Here is a 24,858-nt window from a genome sequence, read left to right as displayed (position 1 = left end):
TTAAGAATAGGTATGGCTGCTTAATTTGACTAGACTACAGGGCTGTTTCACACATATATTTATAGTGCTACAATTCCACTTTAATTGCCATGGCAACATTGTATGGATTTCAGGATTTGCAGTTTAGGAAGCAGAATTCAAAACGATCTTAGCAGATTAGAGAGATGGGCTGAAACTAACAAAATGAAGTTCAACAGAGACAAATAGAAGATACTCCCTTTTCGGCAGAAAAAATGAAATGCAAAGATACGGAATAGAGCATGCCTGGCTCGACAGCTGTACGTGTGAAAAAGATCTTGGGGTCCTTGTGGACCACAAGTTAAACATGAGCCTACAATGTGATGTGCCAGGTAAAAAAGCCAATGGGATTTTGGCCTGCATAAATAGGAGTATAGTGTCTAGATCCAGGGAAGTCGTGCTACCCCTCTGTTCTGCCTTAGTCAAAGCACACCTGGAATACTGTGTCCAATGCTGGGCATTGCAATTGAAGGGAGATGTTGACAAGCTGGAAAGTGTTCAGAGGAGGGCGACTTAAATGATCAAGGGTCTGGAGAACAAACCCTATGAGGAGCGGATTAAAGAGCTGGGCATGTTTAGCCTGCAGAAGAGAAGGCTGAGAGGAGCAAGCTTGTTTTCTGTTGACCTGGAGACTAGGACGCGGAACTACAGCTTAAAACTAGAGAAAAGGTTATTCCACCTGAACATTAGGAAGAACTTCCTCATTATGAGAGCTGTTCAGCACTGGAACTCTCTGCCCAGGAGTGTGGTGGAGACTCCTTCTTTGGAGGCTTTAAAGCTGGATGGCCATCTGTCGGGGGTGCTTTGAGTGTGATTTTCCTGTTTCTTGGCAGGGGGTTGGACTGGATGGCCCATGAGGTCTCTTCCAACTCTATGATTCTATGATTTTATGAGCAGTACTTAGAATATTTAGTCAGACAGCTTTAGTGCCTCACCAAATTCTAGGAATCCATAGGATACAGTCATGGCCATTAAGATGGAATCACAGTGTTTTCACTGTAAAGAGACCCTGAGTCTGAAGTTTGAAGAAGACAACTCAGTTTCCACTTCAACAGTAACACTTGAACAGCCTGAACATTATACTCACTCAGCCCTTATATGATAACACCTTATATGAATTAGCTTACCCATGGATTATGTAGCCCTATTTCACTTTCAGGGGAAATGCCCAGACTATTACTAGTTTGTTATTGTTTTTTTCCCCTACAGGCATTCTTGGTCCTGTAATCTTGGATGAATATGGAGACATCGATGTCAATTTCACAATTTTTTATACATCAGTAGGTGAACCGAAAGTAAGCATTATCATAAGGACATATTTGAAGCAGAAAATGCAGACAACTGTGATTTTTGGCCCAAAATTGGGATTTTTGGTGAAATAGCAATTATCAAAGGCAGCGATGGTGTTCTTGGTGGAAAGTGATTATAGTTCCAAGTCTCTCAGAAATTTTGGTTGGTATCAAAAACTGACACATGCAAGATAAGCTAATTATCTTGTATGAGAGCAACATCACAATCCTTTAGCTAATGAATTCTAGTGTCCCCTCATTATAAGTGGTAGAATTGAATTTCTAAATAATGAATTTTAGTCAAATGTCAATGTATCTCTGGGATATATAGGGCTGAACAAAACATAGTAAACTGAACTGCATAGGCAAGTTTTTTCCTGCTGCTCTGGAGACTAGGACATGGAACAATGGATTCTAATTGAAGGAAAAAAGATTCCACTAAAACATTAGGAAGAACTTCCTGATGGTAAAAGTGGAATACACTGCCTCCGAGTGTGGAGGAGTCTCCTTCTCTAGAGATTTTTACTTGTTCTCTAGGAGAAAGGAACATCAGTGTGAAACTATTATTATCATTATTATTATTATTATTATTATTATTATTATTATTATTATTATTATTATAACAACATTTTTCTTCATTTTCTTACTGCAGTATAAGATCCTCCTGAGATATGACACACATCTGAATAGGACAATAACAGGAAATGAAAGACCTAATTTCATATGGAAAAGAAGTATGCTACCTAATGATATTCCCAGTCCTGGTGAGAAAAATGTTTTTTTTGTTTTTGAGGGAGGATGAAGATTTGATCTAGTGGCTAATCTAGTGGCTAATCTGAAACAAACCTGCATTTTTTTCTTTGAATGTCTAGCCCAATTCCAAAATGGTTTGGCATTTTATACAGTTCAATGAACTTTCCTGGGGGAGGAATTTTGTTTGAGGCACACTGTAGGGCAAATCAGAAGGGCTCAAACAGTACAGCACCTAACTAAATACGCTGATCTTGAATTTCCTTGATTTAGAATACTCCTAATACCCTTCATCACCTGTTATCAAAAACTCTTGTGCAGATGCCTTATCTTCTTTGCACAATGTAATAATTTCCCCACTTTCACCAATCCCTTTTTTATTCTCCCAGACTGAGCAGGAACCATAGAGTGCTTAGGAAATGAGTTGCTATGGAAACACTCTTTGGTTGCCTATATGGAGCAACAACAGTTGTACTTGAGAGATGTTTTGGGAAGGTCAGATCTCTCCAAATATTATCCTTGATCGTATGGCAATTCTTTGGTCAGTTATAGTACCTGTGGCAAGTAACACACATTCACCTCCCTACTCTGAAATAGTTTTGCTAAAAGAATCTAAGAGAGTACATTTTTAATATCAGAGGAAAATTTATTTTACACTGTTCCATTATTTATTCATTAATTAAAATATTTATTTCATGTTCTATAGAAGAAGTTCTCAGGGTATCATACAAGTAAAATAAATACTAATAGGTTATAACTATTTAAAACAATAAAAAATTAAAGACACTGAAACACATTCAAAAATTAAAACTGGCCTACCAATCCTACATGTAACATTGTAAACAAACCACTGATGCTTGAGGCATGTTTTTGCTTGGCACCTAAATGAAGCCAATTTTGGTGCCTGTTGGGCCTCCCAGGGAGGGCATTCCACATTTGGGATGCTATGGATGAGAATATCCTTTTCCATGGCCTGACATAGTATATGGACCTCCGTGGTGAGACAAAGAGAAGCTCCTGTCCCTGAAAACCTTGATCTTTGGTAAGCATATATGGGGAGAGGAACTTAATCAAATGAGTGAAGGGGGTTGGATTGGATGGTGCTTGTGGTTTGTCTAATGCTATGATTCTATAAGTCTTTCACTGGAATGAAAGTGGAATGAGGAACCTGGAATAAGGAGCCAATGCCCACTACAAATCTGGAAGTATTATAAGGCACACATTATTTGACCAAAATCTTCCCACGTTTCCCTATATATTACAGCAAGAGAGAATTAAATCTATACTTTTTCTTGTTCTGCATAACTCCATTCTGGAACTAGATCAGAACCTTTCCACTCACCTAATCCCAAAAAATGAGCATCCAGTGCTATTGGGCAGTTGAGATACTAGGCTGCTAATGTTAATAGCTGCATCAGCAGAAATCTTCTACTTTTGTCCTGGAGCCAATAGCTGGTATGCAAAGCATCAGACCTTCAATGTGGTAATTTTAGTCTGGTGATATGATTACTCAACTCCCTTTTAAATGAATTACAAAAGTGTGACTCCTTAATTTATCTAGACAGATTTCTATCTATATACAAATTACACTGCATAATAAAATATCTTATCTAGAAGGTTGTTCAATTTTTGGTTGCATTTCTTCTTGGACTAGGCTTTCAATTAAAATGAACTGTAAACAGAACATTAAAGAAAACACTAACAAAGAAAATCTGAACTGCATTGTAAAGATTAGACTGCTTCTGTTTCTCAGTTTATTTTTGTTGATTTAATCTGAAATTCAGAAATGTAATGTCATTATAAAGACTACTATTACTTTTTGCACAATAACAGTAAATAAAGAGGTTTTGGGTGGGAATGATAGCACATTTTTGTACCTCAAATGTTAGCTTTGTAGCTTTATTTGACCAGTTCGTTCCAAAACTTGCACCAGTTTCCCCCTATTAGCTCTAGTTTTTGAGATACAGAACATATGCCATCCTCCAGTAGCCATCTGTTAACTTATAGAAAACCATGACAGGAAACTAAAGCTGATGCAATCCATCCAATACAATTCTCTAAATCATTGCCCCAAATATCTCCAAGAAAAGGCCTAAAAACTGAGACATCAAGACATTTTTTTGGTTGGCCCATGTAGTCTTTTTTGTAGTATAAAATTTTGAGCCATTAGGGGGCAGCATAATCTCAGGAATTAATATTTCCACTGCATCTCTGAATTCTAGACCATGAACTTGTATTTTTATTTAAAGTGTGCTTGAAGCTATTTAGCCTTCTGTCACTCAGCCTAAGGTACTGGGCAGAAAAGCGTATTGCAGCTTGCCAAATACATTTGCTTGCTAACTGATTTATTTATTGGTGACCCAATGTCCTGACTTCCTACTAAGATCCTTGTCAGAGTGTTTTGACAAGGATCACTTTGTTGTCGGGAAATTATTGGGGGTGGGAGGGGGAGAATAAGATTGGCCCTTGGGTGCAAAGGTAGATTGAGAGCATTGATAATTGCCAATACAAAACATAGGTCAAAAGCTTTCAAAACAAATGATGCTTTTCCTGTTAGGTTATGACCTTTTTATTCAGGTAGGTCTTCAACAACTAAAATGGGCCCAAATGGGGTTGCTGGACTTGAAATGTTTCAATGCTTTCATTAATATGGTGTTTCAAATTGGTGTTCTGAGATGCTGCTTTTAGGGAAAAGTGGAATATTAATGAATGAATGAGACTGGCCTTCTTTTTCCATAATGTTCATGTTCTTTCCATCTCCTTCACATTTTCTGAAAAGAAGAGTATAATCTGATGTTCACTTTGCCTTTCAATAATAATCTTAGGAACTGTCTGCACTGACTTAATTTTAAATAAACTACTAACATATTCCTAGGTACCTTAGGAATGGTTACTTTTTTGGATCACAATTTCCAGCACTTTTCAGGAAGTATCACCAGTTGGAGAATTGTTGTAGTTGCAATCCTCAAAAGATAACCTTTTCATGCTCAGATCTTACGTGCTTGTATTGAAAGTAAATATCATTTTCAGTGAGGCTCACTGCTAGGAAATTCCCATTGAACTGATACTTCTCGTTCTCAATAAACATGTACAGGATTGTACTGCCAAGATTTCAGTTACTTTAACATATTATTCCATAAAAATAAGTAAATAATAATTATTGGCAGATAGGAATACCAGTCACTGTCAGCTCTTCTACACTGCCATATAAAATCCAGATTATCTTCTTTGAACTGGATTATATGGCAGTGTAGACTCCGATAATCCACTTAAAAGCAGATAATGTGTGTTATCTGCTTTGATAATCTGGATTATATGGCAGTGTAGAAGGGGCCTGAGTGTACTCTGGTAATTTTCATGGAAAAGACCAGGAATGTGGTGTTTTGTCAAATTCCATTTCAGAATAATCTCTTTCTCAAACAAGTTAAGATGGAATCTGCATATGAACATGCATCTTGTTCCTAATCCTACTTTCCACCAATCCTTAGACAAGCCATACTCCCTTAGCTGGTTGAGACACCAGCTATTTCCCTGGGTCTTCTCCCAGGATCTTTAATAGCAGAGTACAGGCAGATTTTTAACTTCCTTAAAAATTGGATTCCAGTCTCCACTAAATTGTGCTATCAAGTTGACTATTCCTTGTATCATGTATCTCCGTATATTAGATTATTCCGCTGTGATTAATTGTTTCTTTTTTGTTTGTCAATGTCTCACCTCTGCAGGTCCAGCCATTCTGACTATAGCTGTTTTCACTCTTACTGGGATAGTGGTGCTGGTTCTGATCATCTCTCTGGTGGTGCTGAGGTACAAGCCTCATTTCTCCTTTCTCTGTCCTTTCTGGATAGGTTCACAAATCCTTCCTGAGATTTACACTTTTGAACTCTTCCTTAGCAAAGGCTAGTCAGCACAACCTTACTTACAATCTTTGTTGTCCCAACTAATTACCCTTCTGTGGTATATTTGCTGCTTAATTATAACCACACCTTATGTATTCTACCTACCTGGGAGTAAAAATTCCCTTTCACATACATACCCGCCATATTTTGCATATAGAATTTAGCAATACATTCCCTATATCCCATCTTTGAGATATCTCATTTAAGTCAGTGGGAATCTTCATCCAGGTTTCACTTGAAGCATGATTAATATTTATTTGAAGGGAATACAAATATTAAAATTATTCCTAAAAGACTGTTTTCAGCTTAAGTCAGACTGACCCATAAAAAGAAGTCAAGTGTTTTGATAAATTAATATGTGACTAAATTCTTATCTTGCCCTGTGTGTTCATGAGTAATTTCTATATTCAAGTGCTGCAATAATTGCTACACTTAGATTTTTTGGTGATGTGCAGGAAGTACAGGAGAGCTAATGAACTACGACTGAAGAGATGGTCCCACATTCCACAGGATAAGATATTGCCTTTGGAGACTAATGAGACAAGTCACGTCAGTTTGAAGGTAGGATACAATTTTGTTGGGTGCCTTCTGTAAACTTTCTGGATTATGCTAACAATTATTTATTTTTATGTATTTATTTTCAATATTTCTATCCCTCCTTTCTCTACCTTGAAGGGGACTCAAGGCGGCTTTACATAAAAGGCAGCTATTCAATGTCTTGACAACAATAGACATTTATAAATAATAGAATACAAGTAAAACAATTTTTAAAAAATTAAAATCATACAGTCATAGTTGATCACATAATCCACAAGCATAAACCAGGCCGTTCCTATAGTCATAACATGTCAATCCATATCTGTTTGTTTATTGCACAGGTTCTCTAAAGACTTGGTCACAGAGCCACGTTTTTACTTTCTTGCGGAAGATCAAAAGGGAGGGGACTGATCTAATTATTATTATTATTATTATTATTATTATTATTATTATTATTATTATTAAACTTTATTTGTACCCCGCTAGCATCTCTCGAAGGACTCGATGCGGCTTACAAAGGTCAAGGCCTCAACACACAATATAACAATACAAACAAAGGCAAATTAAAAGAATTAAAACAGTATAAACCACAAGCAATAACAATACGCTAATACACAATAGAACTGGGCCGGGCCAGAGTAATGGGTACAAGATTAAAAGTGCTGATGTGACAGGTGATATATAAGGCTTATAGGGCAAGTGCAGAGTGCGATATGCGATCTTAATTCTAATAAAGTGTTTATGGGACTTGGTATTGGAGATTTCCTATTAATCTGGGAAGGCACATTGGAACAGCCAGGTCTTCAAGTTATTTCTGAAGACTGCCAATGTAGGGGCCTGTCTGAGATCCTTGGGGAGGGTGTTCCAGAGTCGGGGGGCCACCACAGAGAAGGCCCTGTCTCGTGTCCCCACCAACTGCGCTTGCGACGCAGGCAGGATCACGAGCAGGGCCTCTCCAGATGACCGAAGTGAACGCATGGGTTCGTAGACAGAGATGCGGTCACGGAAGTAGGATGGTCCCAAACCGTTCAGGGCTTTGTAGGTAAGCACCTGCACCTTAAATTGGGCTCGGAAAATAAATGGCAGCCAGTGGAGCTCCTTGAACAGGAGGGTTGACCTCTCTCTGTAAGGGGCCCCAGTTAACATCCTGGCTGCCGCTCGTTGGACTAGTTGGAACTTCCGAGCCGTTTGCAACGGCAGCCCCACGTAGAGCGCATTACAGTAGTCCAGTCTGGAGGTGACCAAGGCATGGACCACCCCGGCCAGATCAGCCTTCGCGAGGTACGGTCGCAGTTGGCGCACGAGTCTTAATTGTGCGAAGGCCCTCCCAGACACCGCCGACGCCTGGGCCTCAAGCGTAAGCAATGAATCCAGGAGGACTCCCAAACTGCGGACCTGTGGCTTCAGGGGGAGTGTAACCCCATCCAGCACAGGTTGCCACCCTACACCCCGTTCAGGTTTACGATCGACCAGGAGGACCTCTGTCTTGTCGGGATTGATCTTCAGCTTGTTCCTCCTCATCCAGATAGACACAGCGGCCAGGCACTCGTCCAGCACCCGAGAGGCCTCCTTGGAATTAGGTGGAAAGGAGTAGTAGAGTTGTGCGTCATCTGCATAGAGGTGACACCCAACTCCAAAACTCCGGATGACCTCTCCCAGCAGTTTCATGTAGATGTTAAAGAGCATGGGAGACAGAGTAGAACCTTGCGGGACCCCACAGCTCAAAGGCCAGGGGTCCGAGCAGGCGTTTCCCAGCTTCACCATCTGGGATCGACCCTCCAGGAAGGATCGGAGCCACGACAAAACTGTGCCCCTGAGACTCATCCCAGAGTCGTCCCAGAAGGATACCATGATCGATGGTATCGAAAGCCGCTGAGATGTCCAAGAGAACCAACAGGGTCACACTCCTCCTGTCTAGCTCTCTACGGAGGTCATCCACCAAGGCGACCAAGGCTGTCTCGGTGCCGTGACCAGGCCTGAAACCAGACTGTGACTGATCTAGGTAGTTGATGTCATCTAGAAAGCCCTGGAGCTGGGAGACAACCACCCGCTCCAACACCTTACCCAAAAAAGGGAGGTTGGAGATTGGTCTGAAATTGTTCAGCACCGTGGAGTCAAGGGAAACCTTTTTAAGGAGCGGACGAACCACGGCTTGTTTCAGATAAGATGGAAAAACCCCCTGCTCCAACGATGCATTAATGATCAACACAAACCAATCAACCAGCCCCTCCCTGGCCGATTTAATTAGCCAAGACGGGCAAGGGTCCAGAGCCGACATGGTTGCCCTCACAGCCCCAAGGACCTCCACCACATTCTCAGGAAGAACAAGCCTAAAAGAATCCCACAAAATTGGACAAGCAGATGCCTCAATCACCTCCCCAGGCACTGTGGTGGAATTGGAGTCGAGCTCAAGGCGTATCTGAGCGACTTTGTCTGCAAAATGGTGTGCAAAATCGCGACACCGAGTTGCTGGGTCGTCAAAAGCCTCCTCCACCACAGGAGGCTGAAGGAGTTCCCCAACGACCCGAAACAACTCCAATGATCTATTTGCTGCAGATGCTATACGGGCAGTCATATAGGACTCCTTGGCTGCCCGTATAGCCATGGTATACGCCCTAAGAAAGGCTGTAGCCCGTGCTCGGTCGGACACGTCCCGAGAACTCCTCCAAGTGCGCTCTAGCCCCCTCCTCGTATGCTTCATCACAGCCAGCTCCCCGGTGAACCAGGGAGATGGCTTGTCATGACGCAACGTGATGGGGCGTTCAGGAGCGATCGTATCTATCGCCCTGGTCACTTCCCTGTTATAGAGATCGACCAAGACGTCGACAGGATCGCCAGGCTCCATGGCAGGAAAAACCCCAAGATTCCTCAGGAATCCCTCCAGATCCATCAGTCTCCTGGGGCGGACGATCTTAATTTGTCCTTCACCCCTGCGGAGGCTTAGGGTCGCCGAAAGTCTATAACTGACCAGATAATGATCTGACCATGACACAGGAAGGGTGTTTTGTTCTTCCACTCTGATCATTCCACTGTCTGCCACAAAAACTAGGTCGAGTGTGTGTCCAGCCTGATGGGTAGGACCAGCTATAGTTTGTGATAGCCCCATGGTCGTCATGGCAGCCATGAAATCCTGAGCTGCACCAGTCAAGGGGGTCTCAGCATGAATGTTAAAGTCTCCCAGCACCACCAGGCGCTGGGAGACCAAGGCCGAATTGGAGACCACCTCTGCTAATATTTTATCTGTATGCCATTGATTGTCATACAACAGTTGCTCTTCTTTTTAAAAACAAAATTGAGTGAGATCTGAAGTCATGCACCAAAATTGGATAGCAGGTAGAGCATGTACTCCCACAGAAGCTTAGACACAACCTTCAAAAATATGGGGTATATACATATTAAGCTAAGGACATTCCAAAGGGCCAGGGGTTGTCTTATGCTTTTGAACTCAGTACATACAAAATAATATCTTGGGAACACCTATGTCATCCTGCAAATACACAATAGCAGCTGAGGTGATATTTGGGAGAACGAACTGATGCGATCTAATATTCTTCCTTACAAAAAGAGGTCTATCTTGTGCAAGAGGAGGAATACATTTCCTGTTACACTTTCTTCATGCAAAAAAAGTTCACAATAGCATTCATGATGTAAGAAGTAAATTTGAATCCCATATCCTAATAAACTATGGTACATGTGGGTTATTAAATTCTGCTTTCTGACATACAATGGGTGGAGTGCATTATTAAAACCTGCTTGATTAACTTTCTTTGTTTCAGATTGATGACGACAAAAGGCGTAATACTGCCCAGAGGCTGCGTCAAGGCAAATATGACAAGAAGGTATCTTTATTCTAGAAGCTCTTCTTCACTTCAACTCTTTAGAAGTGCTCTTGTGCAAGACAAATTTCAAAGGGACAGAGTGCTTTCTCCAGTATTTTGCAAACTTGTTTAGATTAAGGATGGAATGTAAATCTTGTTTTGTTTCCAGAGTTTTTTCTTTGGTATCATGCCAATGTTGAGTAATGGATGCAGTGAAGCAATAGAAACAGTATGGAAAGTCTGTAGTCTGGATGTAGAAGACTGAGTGTAGTAGATTCATGATGCTTTTTAATAAAGATGTGTTATGTACACAAAAGTTTAGTTCTTCTCATCTATTACCATGTGCAAAGGATTTCTCTATGTCAGTCATTATTTTACTAATATCACAAAAGTGGCAATTTCTTCATTATTGCTTGAGCTAAATATTAATCATTTAATATATCTGACTTATCCAAACTTCAATTTATGTTAATTACTGTGATTCTGCTATTATTTCCTTTGAATTTCTTTCATTTTATAGGTGATAATTTTAAAGGATTTCAAAGCCAGTGATGGGAATTTTACAGAGAGACAAAAGATAGACCTAAACAAGGTGAATGTTGGACTTACTAATTACAGCCACAGAAATGTGGCGAATATAATTACTAATATACAGAGTTCAAGTTCCCGCTTTATTTCTTTCATTAATCGCCATACAGAAGATTTTAATGACATGACCCTTTTGCAATATGCTACATCTTACTTAAGCGGCAATAATGTGGCAAGATAAATCCATATCTACTTTTGAATCATAATTAAATTGAAGACCATCAAACTATTGATTATGCTGTATTCTTGTGCCCAGGATAGGACACAGCAGCCCATTCCTGTTGGGAGGGCCTCATAAGAATTTCTGTCTATCATCTTTAACATCATTTTTAACATTGCAAGTCATTGTTCTGTTTCTAATGTGTGCAATTTCTTTTGCTCTAGCTCCTTCAAATTGACTATTACAACTTGACGAAGTTCTATGGAACAGTCAAGATGGATACCATGATCTATGGAGTAATTGAGTACTGTGAGAGAGGATCACTGCGGGTAATCAGTGATGTAGCTCACTAACCTACTTGTACAATACACTTAATAATCATCCATCACTTCCGAAGACTAGTTCTAGTTAGGACCAGAAAGTAAAAAAGTCTGGGTGGTCATTTAACTGCTTTTAAAATTCATGCGAACACCACCAGTCACTCCAGTGGAACCATCAGATAACAGTTTTCTCCCACTCACTGAATATAAACTATGAATCAATGGGAAATTTGTTTTTACTTTTTCCAGTTTGATATTAGGGGTGAGGGTATGTGAGCCTTACTGGGGGCAGTACCAGAAAAAAAAGGATTAAACCTGTTGTGGTTTAAAACAGGAAACAAAAAGGAGATGAGCTTCAAATACTGATTTTTCTTTTTATAGTGTGATTTGTATTATGTTGCCTATATTTTGTCCTATGTTGTTTGGGACTCTGCCCCATGTAAGCCGCCCCGAGTCCCCGCGGGGAGATGGTGGCAGGGTATAAATAAAGTTTTATTATTATTATTATAAATACTAATAAACTGTTTTGTTCCCTTTTAAAAGCCCTCTCATTACTTTGGTGGGAAGCATCGGGGAAAACAGTAACTAGTTTGAGAGAGTAATGTACCCCAGGTGAGCAGCCAGAGCAGGGATGGAGAACTTGTAGCCTCCCCAGTTGTTGTAGAAATGCAATAACTAAGAGTGGGGGCATAATGCCATCATATTCAGTGGTAAGGGGTAGTGGAATGCCAAATACTCTGTATCTGAGGGAGGCTATCTAGATTCCTTATATCTGAGAACCAGCATTTAAAATCTTGTTTTTCTGGACAAGTACTAATAGTCCCATACGTATGTCTTTCATTGTTTCTGGTGTTGCCTTCTGAACTTTCAAGTTTTTCAGGACCAAATTAGACAAAGTACATTTCATTAATTAGCTTTTAAGAGCAAATTGGAGGTGTCAGGGTGGCGGAAGCATAGTATACAGAGATGGGGGATTGCCCCATTGTACTTCTAATCTAGATCTGCCACCCACATCTACCTTTTATCCCACTCCCTTGTTTTGCTTACTTTTGGATCCTAATGAAGACTTCAGAAGAACATGAAATCTTCTTTACTATTCTGTGGCATATTTGTTGCTCCTAGGAAAGTATTACCTGACCATAGTGTTTGAGATTTTTCTTTCAGACCAACACACTCAGATTCTTTTGCTTTTGACAACTTTGAGCCTCATCAGAATTCTTTATTTCTTTTCATTTCAGGATGTCTTAAATGATAAAATCTCCTATCCTGATGTTACTTTTATGGATTGGGAATTTAAAATTTCTGTTATGTATGATATTGCCAAGGTAAGTAGATGGGTACCAGTCATGAATTAATGGAGAATATGCTTGCATTCTTATTGTAAGTTGAATATCAGTGCTTAGAAGTAATGAACTTCAGCCAACACAATTACCTGTAATAAGTTGTGCTTTTCAGTAATTAAAGCATTACAGTTATCATTCAAAATAAATGTAACAAGTGGCAATTAGTAACATTTCATAGTTACATTTAGAGTTAAGGCAATTTTTAATGCAGTTAGATAAGAATTTTAAAATATTTGATCCCCTTTTCTTGTCAATCTTTCAGATTTTTTATAGTAACAAATACACAAGAACATAAAGAATTATTTTCAAACAGTAACACCAGTGAATATCTTCTTAAATGAGTAATAAGCAATTACAATGAAGGACTTTAAAAAAAACCCCTAACTTTCAAGCTCTGTTAAATATCTTCTTTTTTTTTTTACAGAACAGCTTCAGCTAGTAAGCCAGTTTGCAGGGAGCTTCTTCTCAGCCTCCCCACCCCAACTAATATAGATAATATTTTTATCATTCCTCCCAGGCTGTTTCAAAATGAAGTTTTTATTGTGAAGTGGCTGTCCTTGCTAACAGAATGTTGCAAGCAGTCCAAACTTTGTCATTTTCCTATATGCTTCTTATCTTGTTGAAGTTGTTTTCAAAGTTTTCCTGAATTAATCTGTTAAGATAGCAAAGGCAGAATTGTTGCATAATGCCTTTTAAGAGCTATCTGTCCAAAATCCCTTCCTTTTTGGTCTTACATGTACTATGCATTTTCTATGTGTATAGAACAGGAGAGGGGCAAAAATGCTCCCCCATTTCAAATTGCACCAAAATGTGGCAAGACACCAATGCATCTCTCCAGTGACTGTTTACAATGTGCCCCACAATCAGGAGAGCAGTGCAGACATTTCCTTGCATCCCAAATGTATGGTGCTTCGGAAACCCTTTGGTTGGGGCACTGCCAGGCTGAAAAGTTGGGGTTGGGAGAATGGCACTACGAAAATGCAAATATGTCATCATGGTTATTTGTGATGATGCAGTGTTTCAGCCATTGTTGGGACATGCAGTCCTTTTGAGTCTTCTGGGATAGACATTGTGGGTCCCAAATCTCTGACAATTTCTCACTGATGTCTTTTAACACAGAGACAAAGATATTTTGCTGTATGAGGCCCATTCTCCCACATTCATATTACACAGTCCTGCAAACAAACCAAATTATTTTGGCACTTGAGGCAGAAAACCCTGCAAGCATCTCTCTTCATTTTCCCGATAGCTTCAATGTAATAATGATAATAACTATTATTATTGTTGTTATTTAAATAATGATACCTTAAATTTGCTGCTTGAGGTTGCTGCCTCACTTTGGTATGACTGGCTGTTGAGAACAAAAGCACCAGTAATCTTCTTTTGGACCTTGTTCAAGTTGGTTGATCATAGCAGTATGGAACACAATTTGTTTCTATCTTCCTGCTGACTAAGCCTGTTATTTGGTAAGGGAAAAGTGTGGTTAGGAGGAGGCATGCATTTCTGCCAGCACTGTCTCTTCCAGTGCAGACCCCTGACAGCTTGGTTAGAGGAAAGCCAATCGGGTGGCCCAGGCCTTTGTAGTAGCCTGGAAATATTTTCTGGTATAAAAGTCAGATGCATATTGCAAGCTTTTTATTTTATTTTGGCTTAACATTCAGTTGAAAGTGGCATTGAATTTGTCTAGCAGGAGGGCAGCTTCCATAATGCCATTCTGATCAATGCAGGTTGTAATTTGCATTACAAAATGTGTTAAGCAAGAAATTCTGTGAGCTTTGTGGAGGAGGGTAAATTTTATTGTTTGCTCTCAGCCTATCAAATGAAATAAGAATCATCCATACCTAATCTAGAATAAGACTTTCTCTCTAGTCAATTCTTGTCTCAAATATCTTGGTGTGTGGGTTGATGGTGTAATGCATGCTGTTTAGCCTTCTCAGCATGTATAAAGTGCCAGAAGAGAGGGTGTGCCAGGAAAAACAAGAACTTGCAAGTTGAGGTATCTTTTCACTATAATAATTTCCATTAAAATATGAGGTAGTTGTTGTTTGTCTCCTTCACATTTCCCCACATATTTTTGTATTTTCACTTTTACAGAAGTATCTTCTGATGGAGGGAGATGATTAGCATCTAAATAAGGCAGTCTCCAAGTTCCAAACAAGATAGGTTCTGAAGGTTTGTTGAATATATATATGTCAGAACAAGTTGAATTTGTATGTAAGTTGGAACAGATACATTTTAAAGTATAACTCCAGCCCAATATATATATAGATTTCACCTCACCTTCTGTCCGTGATAATTGAATTTTGAAAAATTTGGCTTGTTGTGGAAACAAGGATTGGAGAGAAAGCTTCAGTGGAGACACCTCTTCCTCGTAATAACTCCTTCAGAAGTGAATTTCCCTTCCTAGAGGTAGATTTCTCTCACTTCCTGTTGACTCACCCCCGTTCTTAACTATAGGTCATTTGTAAGACAGCTGTTTGTAACTCTTGGACTGTCTGTATTCAAAAATCCAATAAATTAATTCAAAGCACTTCTGATTCCAAGCATTTCAGATAAGGGATTCTAAACTTGGCAGTTTCTGTTTTTAACTCGGGGACTATCTGTATTTTGTTAACAAGAAATGGGAAATGTTCCTGGGAAAGAATAGGTGGCTAGCTGTTCACCAAATGCCTTCTCTTCTCTTTCATTTGATGGAAAGTGAGATTACCATACTCTTCAAAAAGTCTGCTCAGTCTCTTTGGGCTGAATTTCTCTTTGTTTAGCATCACTGAATGCATTTTCAATTAATGAAAGCACTATTGACCTGCTGTCCAATCTCAAATGCTTCCAATACCTGACTGCGGGATTATAATATTAAAGATATATCACACAAGAAAAAGGGAAGAAAGAATGAGAGGAAATACAAGGAAACTCAGGCACTAATTTTTAATATACATATATGTGGGATGAAACTGAAATGGTTCAGAGAAATGACACAGTCAGAAGGAGTTGGAGAGCAATAGTTCTACATTGCAGCCTAATAGATTAGTCATTCCCTCCATTCAGGAAGCACTGAGGTCCCTGCTACACAGCCTTATAAAATCCAGATTATCTGCTTTGAACTGGATTATATGACAGTGTAGACTCATAAAATCCAGTTCAAAGCAGACAATATGGATTATCTGCTTTGATAATCTGGATAATATGGCAGTGTTGTAGAAGGGGCCTGAGAACTGCAGTTTGAGACATGGATTTTTTAACAGGAAATCCTCAGCTTTTTCACCAAACTGAACATTCACAGAAACCTTGGGGGGAATTTATGGCAGTACAAAATGGATATAAATTCAAAATACAGTAGAGTCTCACTTATCCAAGCCTTGCTTATCCAAACCTCTGGATGATCCAAGCCATTTTTGTAGTCAATATTTTCAATATATCGTGATATTTTGTTGCTAAATTAGTAAATACAGTAATTACTACATAACATTACTGTGTACTGAGCTACTTTTTCTGTCAAATTTGTTGTAAAACATGATGTTTTGGTGCTTAGTTTGCAAAATCATAACCTAATTTGATGTTTAATAGGCTTTTCCTTAATCCCTCCTTATTATCCAAGATATTCGCTTATCCAAGCTTCTGCCGGCCCGTTTAGCTTGGATGAGTGAGACTCTACTGTATATACATGTGTAGTTAACTACTTGGACAGCAACCGTTTAAGTAGACACTACGAAGCCATTTAAAAGAGGACCAGGCAGTATTCAGTTGTTATCTCAAATGTGGGAGGTGTGCAGGAGGTTTAAAGGATGAGATTCAGATCTCATGGAAACAATTGCACCTGCTAACTGTTATAGGTGGTCAACAATAAGAGCAAAATCAGTGTGCGACTATGGAAGCAGGGAAAGAAGAGAAACAGTCTGGCCCTTCCATGAAAGCAAGATCTGAAGATGTAAAAAGATTAGAGTCTGATGGGATCCTTAGGGATTTAACCTATGGCAGTGGTAATATATTAATAGTGATAATTAATGTGGATGTTTGCTTAGATTTTATGCTATTATATAATTTTGTTTGACTACATCTAGTTTAATTTATTGATGTTAGATTTCATTTACAGATGTTAGGTTTTAACTTGATGTTAAGTTTTTAATCTTATTTTCATATGGGATTTCTCTGGGATTTTATGATAGTATTTGTTTGTTTTATGGAGGCATTGAATGTTTGCTGTTATATGCTGGAATCAAAGAGTCCCATTGGGGAGACAGGACAGAATATAAATAAAGTTTTATTATTTTTATTATTATATATGGTGAAAACTATCATTACAGTGGTTAGAAATATTTTTTATTTATCGTATCAGAAGTGAACCGAGGGTACAGTTGTAATGCATTTAAAAACAAAAACAAAGTTAAAAACTTGGCATTATGCTAAATGTCCTTTGACCAGTAGCTGGCCAATTGGAGTGCCTCTGGTGTTGCTATAAGAAGGTCCTCCACTGTGCATGTTGCAGGGCTCAAACTGCATTGTAATAGGTAGTCTGTGGTATGCTCTTCTTGCATGTTGTGGACTCCACTTTTTGGCCCCATTTCTTAAAGTTGGCTCTGCATCTCGTGGTGCCAGAGTGCAGGTAGAAGTATTACCATATATTTAGAATATTTATTTATATTTCATTTCCCCTCCAGACTGGAATTCAAGGAGGCTAATAAAATTTGAAACAAATAAAAATATCTTTGAAAATTTAAAAATATATTTAAACTATCAATAAAGTTAAAACAGTTAAAAGTGCAACCATAAAAAACAACACATAAAATGAAGGGTGGCACAAAAGATGAGTGGCCCTTTGTCATAAGCAGTCAACCCACAAGGGCCTGCCAAAACAAAAAGGACTTCACCTACCTATGGAAATATAGCAAGGGGGTGCCGGTCTAACCTCTCCAGGGAGTTCCAGAGCTGGGAGCAGCCACCCAAAAAAGCCTCTCCCGTGTTTCCACCAATATGCCCAGAAACAAACTGGCAACCAGTGGAGCTGTTGCAACAATAAAGTTGCATCTTCCTCGTAGACAGCTCCAGTTTACAATCTGCCTGCTGTTCTTTGGACCAACTGAAGTTTCCCCTTCAAAGACAGCCCCATATAGAGTGCATTGCAATAATTGAAACAGGAGATGTGTTGTGTAGTGTCCAATGTGGAGTGGAAATGTCCTGCTTTAAATCCCCACTCATTAAATTCACAATGTAATCTTATGCTAATCACTCAAGCAAATATACTTCACTGAACTATTGTGAAGATAAAGCAAGGAGCAAAGGGGACTTGGTATATGCCACTGAGCACTATGGAAGAAATGAGTTAATAAATGAAATAGATGCATTATACTTATAAATACAGGCAGTCCCCGAATTACAAATATCTGACTTACAAATGATTCATAGTTAAGAATGGGGATGAGATAACAGGGGGTGAGAGAACTCTACCTCTAGGAAGGGAAATGTGCCAGGGGTCCCCAAAAGGCACTTAGGATTCAAGCTGACCCTAAGAATTTTGCAGTCACAGAGTGTTTTCTGTAACTTGCATGCTGCGCTGCTGCTTATCTGCTCTTCCCTTGCCTCTATGCTTCTTAAACCAAACACACTGGAACTCTGTATTTCTGCCAAGGGCCCTTGGTGACAAAATGCTCTATTTCTAGTTCCAACCATTTATAATTGCTTATAGAGAGGTGGTCACGGGAAGAGAGAATTCAAGCACATGTTTCAACCTTATAAATCATTGCCCCTCCTTGCTTATCTGTTGACATCCCTGGACATGACATTTGGGCTGGTCACTGTTGCCTGGCTGGATATGACACTCCTGGTCCAGTCTCTCCATGTACTGAGTAGTTTAACCGATCAGTTCCCATGCTATCTGGCACATGTCTTGGGAATGATTTTTTCTGGTCTATAACTTCACCAATCACTAATAAAATTCACTCCTGAAAGAGTTATCATGGGGAATAGGTGTCTCCACTGAAGTCTTATCAACAATCCTTGTTTCCACAAGACAATTTTTTCAAAAGATAATTTTTCAAATTATCAAAGAGGCAGAAAGTGACATGAAATATTCTGGACAGCTGCACAGACAGCAAAACAAATACCATAGGGGTGTTAACCCTTCCCTATGCTATCCGCACTGGAGTTACACTTAAAATGTACCTGTTCTGACTTACATAGACAATCAACTAAAGAACAAACTTACAGAGCCTATCTTGTTCAGAACTTGGGGACTGCCTGTAGATGGCTGCTCTAAAAGATTTTCTGTTATGTTGAATAGGGCATCTAAATTGATCCTGAGTTTCCAGAGTTCCATGTCAGATTGCTAACCACAGAATCTTGCATTTGCCTGCGTAACGTGTTCAGAGTCCAGTGTTCTTCCTAGTAGTATCTGCATTTATGGGCCTCTTAGAAATGTTAGGGTGATAAGAGGGAGTGTGTAGTGCCCTGATGCTCTACCCCAGTCTGTAAATCTAAAAGGGAAATATTTCCCTCATCCTACCTCTTAGGAGACAGCAATTGCTTTATTAGAGGATAATGGAAAGATGAGCTAAAAAGAATTATTTGGTTAGTGACAGAGAAGTGGCACCAGAATAAAAGTAGCAGAGCAGCACAGCTCTTTTCCTCTTTCCATCTGAAATGTGGGGAGAGCTGATCTGTTAAAGCTTTTCCTGTAATTGAAAATTACTAAAATAAGAGAAGCAAGTAGAACTGCACTTTCTTTCTGGAACCATGTTGCTAACAGTTTATTATGGCTTTTGCCAAACCAGACTCTCCAGTCAGTTATTCATGGTGGGAGTGGGCCATTTGCTCCTCTTTGACTAGTGATCAAGTACAGGAAGTGACCAATAGACTGGTATAGTATCTGTGGAACTAGTATCTGAGGAAGTAGACTAGTCTGACTGCATATGCTACCAACTTCATTCTCTGCATTTCTAAAGTTCTGCAATGTTCTTTCTTTGCATCCTGCTTCTGTACTATTACATGGAACACTTTCACCAACAAGTTAAAACTCCAGAAGTGCATGTTTTACCCTTCTAAATTATTGGAATTTTAGCATGTGATATTTCATGTAATGATTTGCTTTAGGTATTTTTTAAATGAAAAGTAGTGTTTTTTTTCCTGGCAGACCTACAGCATTTAAGGGTCTGAAGAGTCTATTCAGTTAAACTCTTCTTTTCATGATGTTTCAATATGACATACAAGCAATATGACTTAAGTTCATTATCTCTGCTTTTCCTCAGCCAACTTTTTGCAACTATTTTGTCTTTTGAAGGAATCTGTGATTTCAGAAATGTCCTTGGAGAGTTGTTTTTTAAAATGCCATTTTAAGTTGAAGATATTATCACAATAAGGATCTTGGAATTAGCTTAATGCTATTATAAGAGTGAGGTTAATTGTCTAGCAAATTTATAAAATTAACAAAGCAACATGAGCAAAGTTTATTTCTGCAGCAGGAATAAGTTAACAGTTTACAATGTCTAAAGTGAGACAAACCGATGGTTTCAGGGCTCATTTTATGTAAGCAGTCCAAAAGAAAATTAACAATGTAGTTCAAAGCATATCCTTTCTGTCTCCCATCTATAAACATTTTCGAATTGTCTCAGGAAATGTTTTTCAGTGTTATGATCCATTTATCACAGTAAGTAGCAAGTTCAATGTATATACAATTAAATCATCAGAAAACTGGAGTTGTTTTAACCAGAGAGTCTGTCATTTTAAACAAGTAATGTAATCAAGAAATGTAACTTTTGAAAATCAAGGATGGAGCTCCCTTTCTCACCTATGTATTAAAACACAGGGAAGAATAATGGGATCTGAGAGTCACGTAGTTGCCTTTATTACTGTTTTGCTTCTAGGGAATAGTGATCTCATAGCTTTAAGTTTATTTTGGGAACAGACATTTACTAAGGATAGTTTATTTCTGATCATCACCATCACTTACATCATCATTTCTCCCGCTTTGATCATAAGTGATGAACCATTATTTAAGACCACATAATTCCTTGAGTTGAAGCAAGTTAAGGGGAGCTAGGCGTCTTTGTTTTTATACTAGTGAGAGATGATGATTTCTCATCCCCTTCCCTCCTCCTAACATCATAATTGAAATCTAGGAAGTTCTTTTTATATGAAATGGGAAACATGGGGAACTCTAGTGAACCTTAGTTCTTGTTCACATTTTACCCTGGAATAACTTCCGAAATACCTTTAGTCTCAAACAAGTTCATAGGCTGGGAAACAAGTTGTCTCCCAAATGTGATCTTCATTTTCCAATTATGTTTAAAATTGATCCAAATTTGTCTGTTTGAGGCAAGTGTGAATGTTGCAATACTTTTATTTTAGAGCGATTGATTTGGGGGGGGGACGCCAAAATTCGGGGGGGGATGGCAAAATTTGGGGGAGGGGAATTTGGGGGGGCAAAATTCTGTTCACCTACACTTGAAAATTACCTAGGGCTGGCTCTGGTCAAAGGGCAGGTGAAAGGACACTGTATCATGTCTATGATATATTGAACAATCAAACTGTTACTGGTAGTGTAAGTAACTAAAAGCAGCCTAACCTTTGTCACTCTTTTCATATCACAGGGGATGTCTTACCTGCATTCAAGCAAAACCGAGGTTCATGGGCGCCTGAAATCTACAAACTGTGTTGTCGATAGCCGCATGGTAGTGAAGATCACTGATTTTGGCTGCAATTCTATTCTGCCACCAAAAAAAGGTACACAAGAAATACAAATGAGTCTTTTACTATAATTCCCTGTACCAGTTGCAAGATTTATTCCTACCTCCAGTTGGGTTTCTTTTAAATTGTGAGATATAACAGGAAAAAATCTTTCTCTTTTCTTTTTTCTCTCTTTCAATTTTTTAGTTAGAATGCATGAGTGCGATGGCACTTTTCCACTATAGCACTATAAGTGTCACAGACAGAACGCCAGCGAGTAAAACAAAACTCAGTTTATTGAGGTTACAGAACTAAAAACGCCCATAGGAAACAAAGAACAGGGCAAACACTTGACTTCAGTGTGATAAGTAACAAAAAAACAGCTCAGTTTGAGCTTAAACGGTTCAAAGGGATAAACCGGGTTAAACAGAAGTATAATCCGGATTAAATCAAAAGTGCTTACTTCAGCCTGGCAAACAATGCAAACAAAAGAGGATCAACAGGAGTCAGAATGTAAACAACAGACTGGTAGCAGATTCCTCTCTGCTACTCGGAAACAGCAGGAGAATAAACCAGGCTTGTTTATTCCTTCCTGCAGCGAACGAAAAGCGTGGTCGTAGTCAGGATTCAGTTTAAGGTTCAGCGGCCAACGATATCCAGGTCCAGGCACAGCAGTCAGGGTAACGGCAGTCAGCAGGGTCCCAATCCAGTCCAGAGGTCAATAGCCAAGCGTAGTCGTCTAGAAATCCAAAGGTCTCACCGATAGCCAGCAGAAGGGATAATCCGGAATCGAAGTCAGTCAGTCCAGCGTCAATCCAGTGCGAGTAGTTATTGCCCGTCAAAAAGACGACGGAGGTCCAAGCTATCGAGATTAAACACAAGTTGCACAGAGAAAAACCCCGCACAGTTCCTCCCGCCGTCGATGCCCAGTGTCCTTGGTAAACTTACGTATCCAGTAACGAATCACACCCATCTTCAGGAAGTTCCCCAACAAAAGCCCAAGTGTCCGTCCAGATTACCTTGCCCAACGCAATTAGACATTGGTCCCAAACCCCAATTTATCCCAGTTCAAGCTCATCATCGCTGTCAGCTGCCATCCCAATTCCAGATGCCCCAACATCATCATCCTCATCAGAGCTTAAGCACCTTTGACTACGCCCCACAGCATCCCCAGCTGTGGATCCCGCTCCATCCCTCCAGCCAGTCCATGGGTCTGATCCTGCAACCCGCCAATCACCTCCCATGCTTTCATTGCCTGTTTCCCCAACACCCAAATCCTCCCTCACACGAGTCCATTCCATGTCGTCCTCCTCCGAGCTGGCCATCTCTTCCTCCAAACCCTCAGAAAAACCCTCAAATGAGTCCTCATCTGTCGGGTCTGTAAACAAATCCCGGAGCCGTTTTCTTTCACGCTCCTCGAAAGAGTCTGACTCTCGAGGAGTCTTATGACCCCTTCTTCTATTACCGGAGCCCGAAGGCTCAACCATAACAATAAGTCTAAGAAATTTTTAAAAAACAAAATCAGAAATATTGCAATATAAATACTAATTACATTTTATTACAGATATTTTTTCCTCATGTTCTTTCCACTCAGTCCAGTGTAACAAATCATTTTACTAGTAATTAGGCAAAGAAAGGTCTGAAATAAACCATGAAGCAGCACTGAAAAAGTAACACTTTATGACTGCCTTGTTCACTCAATTTTATGAGGCTTCAGCCACATGAAAATCCTTTTTTATTTTTCCATTGTTTCTTCAGTCTTTTCCTTACTAGAAAAAAAGACTAAAGAAACAATGAAAAAATAAGAGAGGATTTTTTAGAGAAAAAGAATGATTGCACAATTCCTTCTCATTGGTAACACGAGGAGCCTCCATCTGGAAAGACTCCAGATCGGACCAATATGGGATCAGATGAATCTTTGAATAAAGGTAACAGCTGTCAACTAATATTATTTGCCCTTTTCTTCTTCCTCCTTCCAATGCCTCCCTTCCGTCTTTCCCCCCAGATCTCTGGACTGCTCCTGAACACCTCCGTCAGAGTGGAGTTTCTCAGAAAGGCGATGTGTACAGCTATGGAATTATAGCACAGGAGATCATACTTCGTAAAGAAACTTTCTACACTAACAATTGCCGGGATCACAAAGGTAAAAAAGTGTATAAATAAAGGGCTAAGTTCATGGTGCCACTTATTTATTATTGAAGGGACTCTACTGCATCCCCCAAAAGGTTCCAAGGACAGTCCACAAAGTTGTTCTCAGTATTGCAAATTATCAGAAGGGATCCAAATTAACAGAAGGGGTCAAATCAATAGTAACTTCATGTAGGGTATAGTCTTCCACAGACACCTGTGGAGGCCTCTACCCTATAGGAAAACTTCTCAACTCTCATCTTATTCCTTGCTAAGACTCATCAGCACCTCTGGAAGAATGCATACTATGGAAAGCACAAGAATGAGCAGTTTTCCTTGCTTTCTTTTTCTGGACCTTTGGTGTATGTAGTTCTCAACAGAAGGAAAGTAAATAGGTAGTAGCACCAGTGGCAAAGAAGATACAGGCCACTGAATTCAATTTGCCCCATGAATGCTTCTGAACTTTCATTCATAGAATCATATAGTTGGAAGTAACTTCATGAGTGGAGTCCAACCCCTTCTTTAATACAGGATCTCTGGCTAAAGCAAGTAGCTTTTCAGTTTCTTTTTCAAAATGTCTAGAGAATGAAATTTCATATCTAACAGTTTTCTTCTTGCCATCCTCTATAACATTTGTTCGGTAGCATTTTTTTCTTTTCCAAAGGTTAATGACAATATAGAAATCATTTTCTATATTCCTATCACATTATAAGCCATTACATCACATTACATCATGTCATATTCCATTTTCTAATATTTCATATTAAAACCTTACTGACATAATTACATAGTATTAGTCATTAATTAAATCTCTATTATATAACATTATTCATTTTATCTTTCTATTCCATTTGCTCTAAATTGTCTTTTTTTATTTAAAGTCCAATCCTTGTATCAGATCTCACACTATAAACTCCTTTTCAAAATTGTTATCAAGTCCAATTCTCCATGGTCTTATATATAGAGTATCACTTGTCCAACACTAGCTTATCCAACGTTCTGGATTATCCAACGCATTTTTGTAGTCAATGTTTTCAATACATTGTGATATTTTGGTGCTAAATTCGTAAATACAGTAATTGCTACATAGCATTATTGCATATTGAACTACTTTTTCTGTCAAATTTGTTGTATAACATGTTTTGGTGCTTAATTTGTAAAATCATAACCTAATTTGATGTTTAATAGGCTTTTGCTTAATCCCTCCTTATTATCCAACATATTTGCTTATCCAACATTCTGCCGGCCCATTTATGTTGGATGAGACTCTACTATCTCATATCCTAGGTTAAACCAAACATTATTTTTTCCATTTCATTTCAAATTTGAGTCTTGCCTTCTTTTTCATCCATCCTGT

At 39.2% G+C, this 24,858-nt stretch overlaps 1 protein-coding gene and 1 long non-coding RNA gene across 2 annotated transcripts in view; one reads left to right on the top strand and one right to left on the bottom strand.

Moving 5' to 3' along the window:
* The window catches only part of gucy2c (guanylate cyclase 2C), a 79,844-nt gene that overhangs the window by 28,048 nt on the left and 26,938 nt on the right, over positions 1 to 24,858 (top strand). The window contains exons 9-18 of the mRNA XM_062980991.1: positions 1,228 to 1,313; positions 1,960 to 2,071; positions 5,780 to 5,861; positions 6,409 to 6,514; positions 10,267 to 10,329; positions 10,829 to 10,900; positions 11,281 to 11,385; positions 12,615 to 12,701; positions 21,299 to 21,431; positions 23,380 to 23,517. Coding sequence (XP_062837061.1) covers positions 1,228 to 1,313; positions 1,960 to 2,071; positions 5,780 to 5,861; positions 6,409 to 6,514; positions 10,267 to 10,329; positions 10,829 to 10,900; positions 11,281 to 11,385; positions 12,615 to 12,701; positions 21,299 to 21,431; positions 23,380 to 23,517 — 984 coding nt within the window. The remainder of the gene's footprint in view (positions 1 to 1,227; positions 1,314 to 1,959; positions 2,072 to 5,779; positions 5,862 to 6,408; positions 6,515 to 10,266; positions 10,330 to 10,828; positions 10,901 to 11,280; positions 11,386 to 12,614; positions 12,702 to 21,298; positions 21,432 to 23,379; positions 23,518 to 24,858) is intronic.
* LOC134299146 (uncharacterized) lies at positions 2,107 to 23,419 on the bottom strand. Its single transcript, XR_010006303.1, has 3 exons — positions 21,311 to 23,419; positions 14,025 to 14,175; positions 2,107 to 4,828 (listed from the first exon to the last, which is right to left on the bottom strand). It is a non-coding gene; the product is annotated as an uncharacterized LOC134299146 (long non-coding RNA).

This window comes from Anolis carolinensis, chromosome 5 (genome assembly GCF_035594765.1).
Source record: "Anolis carolinensis isolate JA03-04 chromosome 5, rAnoCar3.1.pri, whole genome shotgun sequence".
Classification (NCBI taxonomy): Eukaryota; Metazoa; Chordata; class Lepidosauria; order Squamata; family Dactyloidae; genus Anolis; species Anolis carolinensis.
The sequence above is the reverse complement of the archived record's forward strand: the minus strand, read 5'-3'. Positions and strand labels throughout refer to the sequence as shown.